General features: G+C 51.8%; 1 protein-coding gene across 2 annotated transcripts in view; it reads right to left on the bottom strand.

Moving 5' to 3' along the window:
* Window positions 1–13945, bottom strand: part of LAMB3 (laminin subunit beta 3) — a 34960-nt gene that overhangs the window by 15763 nt on the left and 5252 nt on the right. For both annotated transcript variants that reach the window (XM_036442187.2, XM_036442186.2), the window contains exons 4-9: window positions 5434–5548; window positions 4837–4910; window positions 4459–4650; window positions 3162–3225; window positions 2563–2759; window positions 499–619 (exon numbers count right to left, since the gene is read on the bottom strand). In XM_036442187.2, the coding sequence (XP_036298080.1) occupies window positions 499–619; window positions 2563–2759; window positions 3162–3225; window positions 4459–4650; window positions 4837–4910; window positions 5434–5548 (763 nt within the window). The remainder of the gene's footprint in view (window positions 1–498; window positions 620–2562; window positions 2760–3161; window positions 3226–4458; window positions 4651–4836; window positions 4911–5433; window positions 5549–13945) is intronic.

Below are 13945 nucleotides of genomic sequence, written 5' to 3' on the forward strand. Positions count from 1 at the left end.
GTGAAGGTTCTATGGCCAGTCACAAAGCAGAACAGAGTGAGAACTTGGGTCTCCTGACCCCAAGGTGGGGACTAACCCAAGCATCTGTGTTGGGCCAAAGAGAGAGGTCCATCCCAACCCTCCCCCATTGCCACTGTGGACTTCCTGCTGAGTCACTGCCTCTTCCTGGACTGGGGACCCCTCTTCCTTTCCCTCAGTGATGCAGGGAAAGGCCCTGACTCCAGGGCACCAGCGGAGACAGGAAACCAGACACATCTACACGGGAGAGGGCAAGTGAAAAGGCCAGAGAGCAAGGACCTCTCCCAGCCTGGCTGAGGAGGATGGGGAGGCACACGGAGGTTGCAACCCAAACACTCTCTCCATCCCCACAGAGCAAGGAGACCTTAAATTGCAGCGGTGCAATTAGGACTATAATTTAAACAATGAAGAATCCGTCCTCCCTGTGTCCCAGGAAAGGTCGCCAAGGCCCAGAGGGGCCAGCACCCCACTCAGTCATACTTTGGCATTCGTGGGGGTCCTGGTCGTCCGCAGGTCTCCAGGGCCGGTTGTTGTAGAAGGGCGCGCAGCGCTCACAGTGGGAGCCGGCGGTGTGGTGCTGGCAGACACAGGCATCGTGGACCTAGGAGAGGGGCCGTCCGTCATGAGGAAGGATTATCAAAGGAATGGCCCGGGATGGGCCTGCCCTTTCCCTCTGACCTTCTCCTGGATCCACCATTCAGAGTCCAGCTCAAACCCCAGCTCCTCCGAGGTGCCTGTGTGTGCCTGTGTGTGTGTGTGTGTGTGTGTGTGTGTGTGTGTATGCGTGCTCTGGTCCTCTAGCTGGGCTTCTACAAACTCATTCCTTGCACCTGGATACCCCTGTGATGCCCAGAGCAGAGCAGCACCTGGAAGTTACCCAGACACCCTCTCTGGTAAACTGTGATTCGAGAAGTTTGCGGGCCCCGTAGAGCTTTCTATTGCAGCCATCTATGACTGAGGTTGTTTGGCTAATGGACTGCATGATGAATCGTTCCTAGACTCATTAAGGTATAAAAATAGAATAGCAATTGTGTGCTAATTGTCTTCCAAATCCAGCCCACCACCCCCCGCCTGGCATTCAAGGACCTGTACCGTTTATTCCATTCTCATCACTCCCTCCCGACAGCATAGCCACACTGAGCTCCGGAGCAGTACCCTCCACCAGCCCTATTCCCTCACCCTTTGGCTTTCACTGATGTTCTCCTTTCTGCCTGGAATACCTCTCCCTCCCTGTGCACCCACGAAACCCTGCTAGTTCCAATAGCACTTCCTTCGCAGGCCTCCGGGGCCCCTCAGTCCCATGGATTTCAGCCCTGGCTGTGCTCCAGAATCATAAGGGGAGTTAAAAAAAAAAAAAAAAAATCTGGCCGAAACCAGTTTGGCCCAGTGGATAGAGCGTCGGCCTGGGGACTGAAAGGTCCCAGGTTCAATTCCGGTCAAGGGCATGTACCTTGGTTGAGAGCACATCCTCAGTAGGGGGTGTGCAAGAGGCAGCTGATTAATGAATCTCTCTCATTAATGTTTCTAACTCTCTATCCCTCTCTTTTCCTCTTTGTAAAAAATCAATAAAATATATTTAAAAAAGAAAATACCAACAACAGGACCAATTCAGTTAGAATCTCAGGGACAAAGGCCAAGCATCGGTACTTTTTAAAGTGGCGATTTCCTTGGACAGCCAGATTTGCCAACCGCTGGGGCTAAGCAAGCCCGCTCCCTGTGCTCCAGCCCACAGCACGCTGTCTTCCCCGTGTTGGCAACCCCATGCTCTGGTCCGAGCCTTCTGGCCTCCCTATGGCCTCCTCTGCAGCTGGGGCAAGAGCTGGCCCGGAAGCAGAAAGAATAAAGCTGACCGATGTTCATTTCGCCTGTATTTCCCTCTCGGACCATGTCACATGATTGCCTGGTGCCCCGCTGTGAACAGGGCAAATAGCAGGCTGCCTGTGTGGGTAGATGCACCGCGAAATGACAGCTCCCTCCTCCTGGCCCAGGGTTCTCCTCCACTGGTGGTTCTAAGTTTGGTTTCACCACAATAGCCCCTGGGTAGCTGGATAAGTTGGAGCCTCTAACCCCATCCCTGATGCATCCGACTCGGCTGCTCTAGGGCACAGGTGGCATCCATGTGAGATGTTCTCTCTCTCACCCTGCCCATCGCTCACTGCTAGATGGGACTTCAGAGTTTCCAGGCCAGAAGCGCTCAGCCCTGGGAGGGTAGTAGAACATCTCAAAGCTTTAGAATACAAGGGCATGGCAATATTTCCGGGAACTGATCGTGTGTGGCTAGGGCTGAGAAACACTGCCTTAACCTCCCCCACGCCCACACGCATGCTCACATGTAACTGAGAACACCAAACTGCAGGACTCAGGCTGGGCTACAAAATCCCAGTCTTTGAAATGATAATCACTTACACTTTTCTCACCATTGCTAACATAGGAAATATTCACGATGTACATGGAGTGCCCACCCTGCTCTAAGGGAGGCCCATAGATGTCCCTAACTGTTCTGGTCTTGCCCCTGCCCCCGTCCTTCCCACCCTGGACCGTCACCTGCACTGCTGTGGAGGGGCCGGAAGCGGGGGCCCCGGGCTCTGGGGCGCAGCGGTCAGCGTGGCCGTGGCAGAAGCAGCTCCCACGCAGGCGCAGCTGGGACACCGCGTAGTAGGCGCTGGGGGGATAGTGGACCCTCTGGGGCACGGTGGGCAGCCTGGTGAAGTTGACTCTCAGGTTTGTGATCCCTCCCAGCTCTGAGAGGGGCAAACACAGGGAGGGAGGGGGATGAAAAAAGACAATAAGGAGAGGAAGTTAGAGGCCATTCGTGTCTCCATGGGCAAGGTGGGAAAAGAAGGAAATTCTGGTTTTACCAACCCGCTTCCCTGCCTTTATGAGGTTATCCCAAGGGTCATCCTCCCCATCCTCAACCCTCCGAGGCAAAAGACACACACACACACACACACACACACACACACACACACACTCAGGCCTTCTGCAGCTCTGGGCTACCACGGTAACCCTCCGGGGCAAGCAGGGCAAGTGTCTGATCCCACCGTGTTGTCAGAAACAGGGAAGAGCAGGGATGCTCCAGAGACCTGGGTCCCACCCCCGTTTTGTTCTCCACCCACAGTCCCTTGAGGGTCAGCCATGCTGACCTTGAATTTTTTGACTTTGAGTTGCTGGAATCCCAGAGGCTAAATCCATCACGTTAAGTTGGACCTAAGAGAGGAAAGAGGCAGGCGCTGAGGAGGAGGTAGAATGTGTCCCCAAGCTCAGAAGTCTCCCTTCCAATGTCCCACCCTCCTCATGCTACACTGAAGTCCTTCTAACCTGGAACCCAAGACCACCATGAACCTGAGGCCTGCCACCTGCCCTCGGAGAGCAAGATGATTGCACATGTGTGTGTGTGTGTGTGTGTGTGTGTGTGTGTGTGGAGGGACTCTCCTCTCCATTGAAAATATATCAGTTCCAAGAATCCCCTGATTTCCTAGGACCACAAATTACAGTGGGAGATGTACTGTACATGCACAGGTTTAGGGAATACTAATTTTCCAAAACCCAGGATGAACGAGAGGATCGGGAGCCCAAGGGGTGCTCTGTCACCCTCTACACCCCAATTTTAACTGCACTTTTCCTTTTTAATAAGAGTCATTTATTGGGTGTGACTTTATCTCATACCCCCAAGAAGAGTTTTCACCTCAACCCTCCACAAAGCAGGAAAAAGCCCTGATATTTTGATCTGGAGTCTGGAGACTGTGCTCAGGGAGGATCTGGGTGTGGTAATAACCAGGGAGTGGCTGTTACAGCGAAGGAAAGAGGCCATCCAAGCACCCCACAGGTCAGAGCAGCTCAGAGGGCTTCCCGAGCCTGGGCCAGCGAAAGAACAAACAGCCTCCTGCTGGCGGTGGGGGACGCAGTGATGGAAGGAAGGAGGGGATGTGACCGGGTGGGAGGATTCGGAGGAGAGGTATTGAAATGTTTCAAGGAGCAGTTTCTCATTTCCAGCCCAGGGTTTAGGTTTAGGGGACTGTGGCTTAGACCTGGATTTCCTCCAAGGCAACAATGGATTAAATGGAAAAGCTAATTCTCGTGTTATACCCTATGGAGGTGAAAGCGGAGGTCAAATGAAATGTGTGTCTTGTCTCAAAATCCTCACACTGGAGCCAAGTCGGTTGTACCCTCTCCACTATGGAGATAGGCAGATGAGCTGTGGGGTAAGGGGCCGTGGCAGAGGGCAGAGCTGGGTCAGCAGTGCGCTCAACATGTTTCTGAAATACCCTTCCTGGGCACAAAGAGGACAAGCAATGAATATTTTGAGGATGGAGAGCTCAGGAAAAACATTGAAGAGCATTGCCCAAGGCGGCTCTTATCTCTTAAGAGTCTGGGTGAAGGTGTGAGCGACGCCATGTCAGAGATCCCCCGAGCTACATGTCCAGGGTCCCTTCTACTTACCCTGCCCCCATCCAGGTGCACATTAGGCCTCTGGGGCAGAGACTGGCACCGAGGGTCCTGCCAGCTCTGAGGCTGGCCCTGGTGGACGCGGGGGAAGGCAGACCTGCAGTCGGCAGCCAGGTATTGGTACACGTGCCAGGTCTTCCCGAAGTCCGAGGAGCGCTCAATCAGCATCCCTTCGGGCATGGGCCCCTGCGGAGACACAGACAGGGTGAGGCCTGAGTGACTGGAGTGCCGCCCAGCCTAAGGGAAAGAGGCCCACCCAGCATGTGGTGCCATCAGCCCAGCCCAGGCAGGCAAGAACTCTGCGCTCCCCGTGAGACAGTTCGCATCACCCATGGTCCCCTCTCCTATCCCGTGCCGTCCCAGGAAGCCCACCTTGAAGTCCATCAGGATGTCTTGGAGCTGGAATCTCCTGTCTAGGTCCAGCTGCAGAGACACGGGGTTCACGTCTGGAAGGACAAAAAGGAGGAACGTCAGGCCAGAGACTCTCCAGTCTGGGAGAGTCTTCGCAGCCAGAAGAAGGCTCTGGATGCCCCCCAGCTCTAAGCAGAGAGAAACTCGCTGACCCCGGTTCTCTGACTTCCCTCTTGGGGAGGAACAGCACCAGCCTGTTTCTACTTATACTATCTGTTCAGCATCCTGTGTGCATTTGGCCAGACTTCCTGCCCACCGTGACGTGTTGCCCTTGAGACGTTAAAGGGGTTTCAACTTGTCTATTCAACACACACCTGTTCCCAACCCCAATTCCTCCAACAGGCCCATGGCAGCTAAGTGGGGGTAAAAAACCTGTAACATCTACAAGCCCTCACACCTGGAGGAAGACGTCTGCTTGCCAACCACCCATCCCAGAGCCCTAACAAATGCCCGTGAACCCCAAAGACTCCCAGGCACCCTTCGGCCACACCCCTGTGGGACCTTCCTCGAGCTCGGCTAATTCTCATGTTGTACCCTAGAGGCAGCGGCGGCCCTTACCGTTCTGTGACTGCCACCAGCGCACGGGGCCTGAGGACGAAGCCACATTCTCCACGCGGTGGCTGTTGTAATGGTGAGGCAGCCTGGAGTCGCACTTGCAGCATTTCACCTTCCACTGTGGGGACAGGCAGACAGCAGACTCAGGGGTGGGGTCCATACAGCATTCTCCCCATGGGTTCTGAGGGCCCAGGGGACGCCCTCCATGGAAAACCTTCCATGGATACACTTGAGGGGATTAACCTCTTAAAACAAGGAGGGTGGTTATCTTTAAATGTAATTCCTTTGTGTCCATCCTACAACATAGCTAAATGAATAGTAAATTAAAGATCGGTTGGGAAAGAGGGGTGAGGTGGTAGAAAGTCATTGGTATATGGCCTTGCCTCCAAGAGAAACTTAAAAATGATGACAAGGGGGAGGAGGGGAGGAAAAATACATTCATTTAGCATCTATTATGTGCTAAATGCAGGCTACAGAGTTCTATACCGCATCCACTTAATGCTGGCAGCCTGTGGGGGGAGTTGCATTTCTGAGGATCAAAGAGAGGGGCCAGGGAATCTGGGGTTCCAGCCCTAGCTCTGGGAACTCACTTTCTGAGCTCAGTTTTCTCCTCTGTAAACTGAGTGGAGGTTGGAAGAGTGATCAAATCATTCAACACATACTTATGTGTTAGCATGTACTACCGGTATGTGTTGGATCCTCTGGCATCTGGTGTTATAATAATGAACAACACAAAGACCCTGCCATCAGGGACCCCACATTCTGATAACATTTAGGGGATCCCTAGGGCCTTCCAATGCTGATGTCTGGGGCTCGAGGCTCTTTCCTAGGTTTGGCCTTCCCCCACCCCAGGAGAGAATCCTGGGGGCCCCAACCAAATGGGACTCGAGATAGCAGTCCCGAGGCCAGAGAAGCATGCAGCCCTGGGCTGGGGACAATGGCTCTTGCTCTTGAAGATGGGGGCTGAAGTGGGCAGCCAGAAAGGAAACAGCCTCATGGTGAGGTCCCATAACCACGCCTTCCCTAGCATGTGCCCTGGAGGGAGACAAGAGACAGAGCTGAGCGCCATGGGCTGCCCAGGAAGGCAGGGATCGCCAAGAAAGAACATGGCCAGAGAACACTGCCCTTGCTCTTTTAGTTACTGTGTGTGAGCGCACCCCACAGAGCAAGCATCACCTTGTCCCAGCTGCCCCCTCAACACATATAAAATTGTTTTCACAGAGTATCCGTGGTTCCAAACCTTATGCCCAGGGCAAAGATCCATGTGCAGAGGGCTCCAAATTACCCATCAGTAGAAGCAAGGCTGGGAGAAGAACCTCCCTGCTCTGCTGGTCCTCCTGGGTAGAAACCACTGTACCTCCATCTCCCTGCCCCTCATGCCTCCATTTTCCCCTGGGCCTCCTCCTCTGAGGCCCTCCAGCTGCTGACCCTCCCCCCTGCCAGGGAAGATGATGAACTACCGAGGTCATGTCTCCTTTACTGACTAGCCCCAAAGCTCCATCCCAAAGGGACCCAGTTAATTAGTATGTCAGGCCTGTGACTTAGTTACAAACTCCTTGCCCAACGCCATCCTTCCTCTCCACAGCTGACAGCTTGGAATGGTGACTGCAGACGAGCTGCCAGGTGCCCTGGCTCACGGAGCCTCTGCCTCCCACCCCTTTCCAGCTCTCACCTCCCATCTGCAAGAGAATCGGCACCATCCTGGTTCTTGGAGCTGTCCTCACTGTGTCCAAAAGTGCTTTTGTAAATAATAATTTTGGACATTTAATGTGCCCATTATGGCTGGCACATGTGGCCTGCAAGACACAGGTGCCCCCGCCGCTCTCTGTCCCTGTCCATTCCTTGCCCGGCCACATTCTTCTTCACAGTACATACCTCCCCTGGACATCTGTGCATTCACCATCTATTTATTTGCTTACAGTATTTGTTTGTGATCTTCCTCCTCTGACAAGGAGTATGGTTCCCATTTTACATGTGAGCATGCTGAGGCTCAAAGAGGTTACGTGACTTTCCTATGGACTGATAGGCAGTATTAGCATCAGAACCCTTTCCTCCTGCTTCTCCCCTTCCAACCCCCCTCCCCTCTCTTCACAGCCATCTGGGAAGCATGGTCAGAAGAAACAATGTCTGTCTCACCCAAAGGCCATTTCTGACCCTGAAGCTGGCCCTGGGGGAGGCCATGGCAGAGACAGCACCTTGGGAAGAAAGCCAGCTGCTCGGGTTGACCCAGCTCAGTTAGCACAGAGACTGCTGGTGTGTCCGTGGTTGAAAGAGTGACGTGCCACCTCAGATGATCCATTCTGGGCAGCAGCAGCCTCCTGCTGGGACCCGGCGCTCCCCCAGGTCCCTATTTTGGTCCCTGGCAGAGAGCACGCCCTTCTCCCCACTCTGCCCAGCCTCCCAGGGGCCCATGTTCCTACTACCCGCCCTCTGCACTCAGCACACGTCCCTCGGAGACAAGAGCCGCTGCCTTCCGGTGGCCTGTCACCAGAGCTGTCTCCCCGCTCTGCTGGGAGCTGGCCCCAGCTGTTCCCTCGCCAAGAGAGCGGCAGCAGCAGGCTCTTTCTTTCCTGGGGCCACGGGAATGGGAGCTCCAGCAGCTCAACCCGGGACTCTGCAAATGCCTTTGATATTCCCAAATGATGAAATAGTATGTAACTTTTAAAAAACTGTTGACATATGAGGAAAATGCTCACATTATGATGTTTTACGAAAAAAGTTGGGCATAGATTTGAATAGACATCATGATCTCAGAATATACATCATGATCTCATCAAGATCTCTAAAAAAAAAAAAAAGATTTAATTACATATATATATTCAAAGAACAGAAAAATGTTTGGAAGGAAATACGCCAATATTATAAAAGTGCTGATATTCAGCCATGTTGACCCACAAAAATGACAACTGCATGGAGTTTAACCTAAAACCTCTGGGAAATGAATTGTAGGTAACTTTTCCTCCATCTTTGTAATTTTTTAATAACTTAAACCTTTCCTACTTTGGGCATTGGTTAACTTACAATATATACTCGGGAAAACAGGCATTCTTGTCAAATAAAGCAAACTAAGAATGTCCCAGGTGTTCAGTGTGGACTTGCTACCCTGCCGCCTCCCTCAGTCCTCCTGGTCTCAGGTGCCCATGCCTCCTCCAACCTCCCTCCACGTGTGTGGGCACTGGCGGAGGGATCAGATGGCTCGTACCCCTAACACTATGTGCTGCTTATCATAGTAACACGGCTACAGGAGGGATTTGTCTCAATCCTCAGAGACAGGCTGAGCCAGCCGGCTTGCGACAGGTATTTTAAGTAGCTTTGCTTGCCCACCAGCTAGCGGGATGACGGCCCGAAATAGAACTGCTCATGGCAGAAGCCCACGTGAGGACGAGCTGCTGATTTCTTCTTCCCCCGGGGCCTCAGTGGCCCTTTGTACTCTATTCTGGTATGCCTCTATGTAGTGAGTGTGTGTGTGTGTGTGTGTGTGTGCGCGCGTGCGCACGCACGTGTGCGTGTTTCTCATGGTGAGGCTGTTCCCCTGGTGTGTGCTACGTGTGCGTGCCTCTGTCTCTCCAGTGATAGGAGCTCACAGCTGCAGCTGCTCTCTCTGGGGCCACTTGGCTGCATTCTCCTGGCAGCGCTGCCTCGGAGACACAGAGTTAATATCAATCCGGCCTGTCAGGCCTCCAGCCAGTTTGGCTCCTGCTTGCTCTCCATCTGGCAAGGTTGAGCCTCTTTCCTTATCCTGGAGCCTTCTAGAAGCTCAGCTCAGTCTGGCCAGAAGACAAGCCCTCCCAGGGAGCTCAGGGAGGGCAAAGGAGAGAGCAAGAGTCAGCATGAGGCAAACACAGCGGAGAGGGATGGGGAAAAGACAGCAATGCAAGTAAAGCTCTGTGTCTTTGCAGCTAATTCGGGGGGGGGGGGGGGGGGCTGAGATAGAAAAACAGGCCCTGGTTAGACATGGCCCAGCTCCCGCCCAAGAGCAAGCCAGAGGCCACCTGTGTCTATATAAGGAGCTACAGTCAGGGTCGTGGCTGGCAGCCAGGGCCAAAAGAAAAAAAAAAAAAAAGAAGAAGAAGAAGAAGAAAAACCAGGACACAAAAAAAATAATAAATTTTTAAAATCCAGCTCTCAGCAAGAAAAAAACATTCCCTCCACTCCAGCTTCCTCATTGGTTAAATGCAGGGGTGGGATGAGATAATGAAGTCGCCTCCTTGCTTTAACATTCTATTGGAATTCTCCCCTACTCCATCCAGCCTGTCAGCTCAGAAGTTAGAGACTCCAAACAGAATGCAAAAGACCCCTCGTTGGTTTGGCTCAGTGGACAGAGCATTGGCCTGTGAACTGGAGGGTTTCGGGTTTGATTCTGATCAAGGGCACATGCCTGGGTTGTGCGCTTGATCCCCAGTAGGAGGCGGGCAGGAGGCAGCCAATCAATGATTCTCTCTCATCATTCTGTTTCTATCTCTATCTCTCCCTCTCCCTTCCTCTATGAAATCAATAAGATATATATTTTTTAATTTTTTTAAAGGAAATAATGGGAAGGAAGCAAGAGAAATATAAGCCATTGGCCAGACCCCGTACTGGAGAAACACTCTTCCCAGCAAAGTGGACAGGGAAAGAAAAGTCCCTAAAGGCCTTTGTCAGCAAGGCCTTCATTAGACCCCACTGAGATCCACCAGCTCACCACTTCCATGTCAATGGATGCTGCCAGCAAAGGTCAAAAGTCGGGGCCTGCTGGGGTGCAGGTAGGAGGAATGCCCCAATGCTATGAGGTACATTTTGACCAAAGCCTTAATTCTACCACCCTTATCTCCATCCAAACTAAGTTCAGAAAGGTCACTTTCTGAAGCTGATTATAAAATGGGTGCCCACCACACATCCAGAAATTACACTGCACTGTGCTCTCTCCTGTGTTACCATATTTCATCCTTCCAAAACCTCTGAGGCAGATGAACTATATTAAATGGTAGGTATCCTCATTTCACAGATTAGGAGAGTAAGTCTCAGAGAAGTTAGGAAATGTGACCAAGTCCATAGAGCTAGGAAGAGAGGAAGCAGGGGTTCCTGCTCCAGGCTACCTGCCTCCAAACCTTCTTGTCCTGTTCTAAGTCAAGGGATACGGTGGTAGGTTGGCAACCATGGAAGATCACAGGGACTAAAACTGGTTGTCAAGAGGCTCCTTCCCCTCTGTCCTGGGAAGGGCAGACCAGCCCAGACGTCTACAGAAGGAGGGTTCCCCTTACACCTGAGTGCAGAAAGTTGGCCTGGACCTCTGCAGACTCTACCAGCGACCATGGTTCCTACAGTTCCTGATAACAACAGAACAAAGTAGGTCTGCAAGAAATTGCCCAGAACTTCTCGTGACCTGAACCCCTGAAGCAATGGGGTGAAAGGTCAGGCCAGCAAGGCTGTGAGCCCACTCAGGTTTGTGTCCAGGCCCTCCCAACACACCCTTCTCTCGTCTCTCCATTTTGCTCCATAAGCCACACTCCTCATCCCATAACGAGTAGGACCCAAGAATTTCATATTCCACCAACCCAAGTTTTGCTTCCCTCTGACAACAACTCTTTTCCTCAACGTCCCTTTCCATTTTCTTCTATCCCCTCAAAAGTCACCTCATCCCAGGTCTTATTGCAAAATCCAGAGCTAATTTTCTCATAAGCAAATCCTTGCTGAGTTATGAACGGTTGATAATAGACTTATATGGCGCCTTTCCCAAGGGTGTTTGCATTTTAAACAAGGAACTCAACAATGCTTCAACCCCAATGATTAGAGTCTTGCTTTGAGAGTTTCAGACCTGCTGAGAGCTTCTGTGAAACAGGAGTGCAGGTATTTGACCCAGAGACAGTCTCAAAGTCCTCTGAAAGCAAAGAGAATGGGGCTCTCAAGACTTACATGAACACCATCCTCTGTCTACACATTAGCCATGACAAAGGTCAAGAAAACAATAAAGACAGTGGTTGTTGGGTGTGTGCATGTGGGTGTGGGTGCACTCACATGCATGTTGTATGTTGGGGAGGAAGGGATGTCAACTGGCTACTGTCCCCTCAGCTTGCTTCCAAGTAATAAAAATGACAGCTGGCCCTGGCTAGTTTGGCTCAGTGGGTAGAGCATCAGCCCACAGAATTGAAGGGCCCCAGGTTCAATTCCAGTCAAGGGCACATCAATGTTTTCCTCTCGCTGTCTCTCCTCCTCCCTTCCACTCTTTCTAAAAATCAATGGGAAAATATCTTCAGGTGAGGATTAAAAAAAAAAAAAAAAAAAAAAAAAAAAGACAGCTGTTTGGTATACACAGCTAATTAACCTGAGGAATGCACTGCATGAGACTGTTATTAAGGCAGCTGGGTAATTAAGTTTTCCCCCACCAAGGAGGGAGTGGGGGATAAATAAAGCATCTGGGGGAACAGACACAGCATTGGAGGAGACACTGTCAGGGGCAGAAATGGGGCTGGAGAGCTTCCAGGTGAAGCCCACTGTCTCCTGAGGAGCATACACCAGCCCAGAGAAGACAAAAGGGCATGGCTCAGGCCCTGCCAGTGCTCACCTGACAAAGAACACGGCAGACCCTCAAGGTCACACACACACACCGGTCCAGCCAACTCCAAGAAGCTGGTGGAGATATTAAAGCTGAGCTAATGTAAAGGTTGACTAACCCAACTCTTTCACTTCTTAAGTGGGTCTAGAGATGAGCCACGACCTTTGTAAGGTCACATTTCTATTCTAAGTGTCAGAGCCAGGACCAGAGCGACAGCCAGAACCAGGCAGGCGACTTCGCTGACCATGAATTCCTACAGATCCTCTAACACCCATTGCAAATCAGATTGGTGGCAGTCACCTTGGTGGCAGAGAGTGGATGGCCCAAGGATGGATTCATTTCCACAAACATGCAAATATCAGGGAAGAAATGCTCAGGAGTGTGATTCACAGACGGGGTGGTCTCTGCGTGTAGACACAGGTCCCAGAGGTGGGTGGGAAACGAGATGAAACATTTAGCATCTTCCAGGCCCCACACCAGTGGCCAGGTGGCTCTTTTACACAGTCCTCACAACAACTCACTTAAGTGGACACTGTCCTTACTCTCATTTTTTTTCAAATGAGGGACTGAGGCTCCAGGAAAGCACAGAAGAGAACGAAGACTAGGGATGGTCATAGACCTTTTCATTCATGCTTGAGCTTCGGGGGACAATGGTGCAATGTTACCTAGAAGCTGGAAGAAAGAGAACAAGGGGACAGGATGGTACTGCAGCCACAGGCCATTTAGGTAAAAAACTGCCCAGTTCCAGCCCAGACAGCTCATGGGTAGTCAAGCTAGGAAGCCTGGAAGTAGGTGGGGAGGAGTGCCATCAAAGCTAGCCCCCAAGCCAGTAGGATTTAGCCACTGAGATAAAATTGGGCAGAGGTAGCATGCCAATAGGCTAAGATGGCCCACACAGAAAGAGACACACTCTGATATTTAGAGCTGGGACAGGCAATTTTGGAACTGGAAGGGGTCCCACCAGCTTCTGCAATGCCTATTCCACTGAGTCCCCATGCGGCTGGGGGGAGGGAGTGAGCATTGCAGAAATGTCCAAGGTCATAAATCCCCATGGCACGGACTTGCATCCATGCCAGGGCAGTGGGCAGGCAGCGGGTGCTGAGTGATCTTGTACTGAGCTCAGGGCTCACAATGTCACCCCTGGATGGAAATAGGACAGAGGCACTAACCAGAGGCCTTGACTTAAGGAAGGTGTGTGTCTGGGAGTGGGGGCTGGTAGAGAGGGGACAGGGGATGGGGGAGAGGAGGGGCACTAGCATTGCATCTCTGTATCATGCCACCCTCTTTCCAGCTGGGGCTGCTCAGAAAACTCAACCCTGATGAATTTCCATCAGAAGTTTGGGGTCCTGGCACACCCCCTTCCAGGAGCTCATGGGGATCATAAGACCCACCTCATGGAGTATTGTGAGAAATTAACTGAGATCATTTAGATAAGCCTCTTAGTATGATGCCTGGGATTAATAGCATGTGCTTAATAAACTATAACTGCTATAATATCTACTAATAAAATAAACTTAAAAACTGAACTTGGAAGTCAGCCGGGGGATTTCTAATTTTCATCACCCAGCCACCTCTGCACCCGGTGAGGACTTGGGGCACATTGTAGGAAGGGTTCTTCAGTGTGTGGGTTCACCACTGGCAACCCATGGCCTCTGGAAGACTAGGCTGGAAAGGGAGAGGGGAGGCAAAATCAGACAAGACAGAGAGCAGGTGGGAGAGAAGCTGGTTAGACGTTAGCTCGTTCCCAAAGAGGGCTGGGACAAGGAGCAGCCCTGAAGACCATTTCATCTCATCTGACACTCATTCTCGGAAGAGAAACCTGAGACTGGGAGAGGGGTAGCATCTGATCACATCAAAAGTGAGGGGCAGACCTGGGGTTGCACTCTGCACTCAAGAGGCCCTGCCAGCTACTCTTTCCAAGAGGGCCCACAGATCTACTCCCCTTCGAGAAAAAGAAAAAGGGCCAATGTTTCTCAACAGTCA

This window comes from Pipistrellus kuhlii, unplaced genomic scaffold (genome assembly GCF_014108245.1).
Source record: "Pipistrellus kuhlii isolate mPipKuh1 unplaced genomic scaffold, mPipKuh1.p scaffold_m20_p_18, whole genome shotgun sequence".
Taxonomy (NCBI): domain Eukaryota; kingdom Metazoa; phylum Chordata; class Mammalia; order Chiroptera; family Vespertilionidae; genus Pipistrellus; species Pipistrellus kuhlii.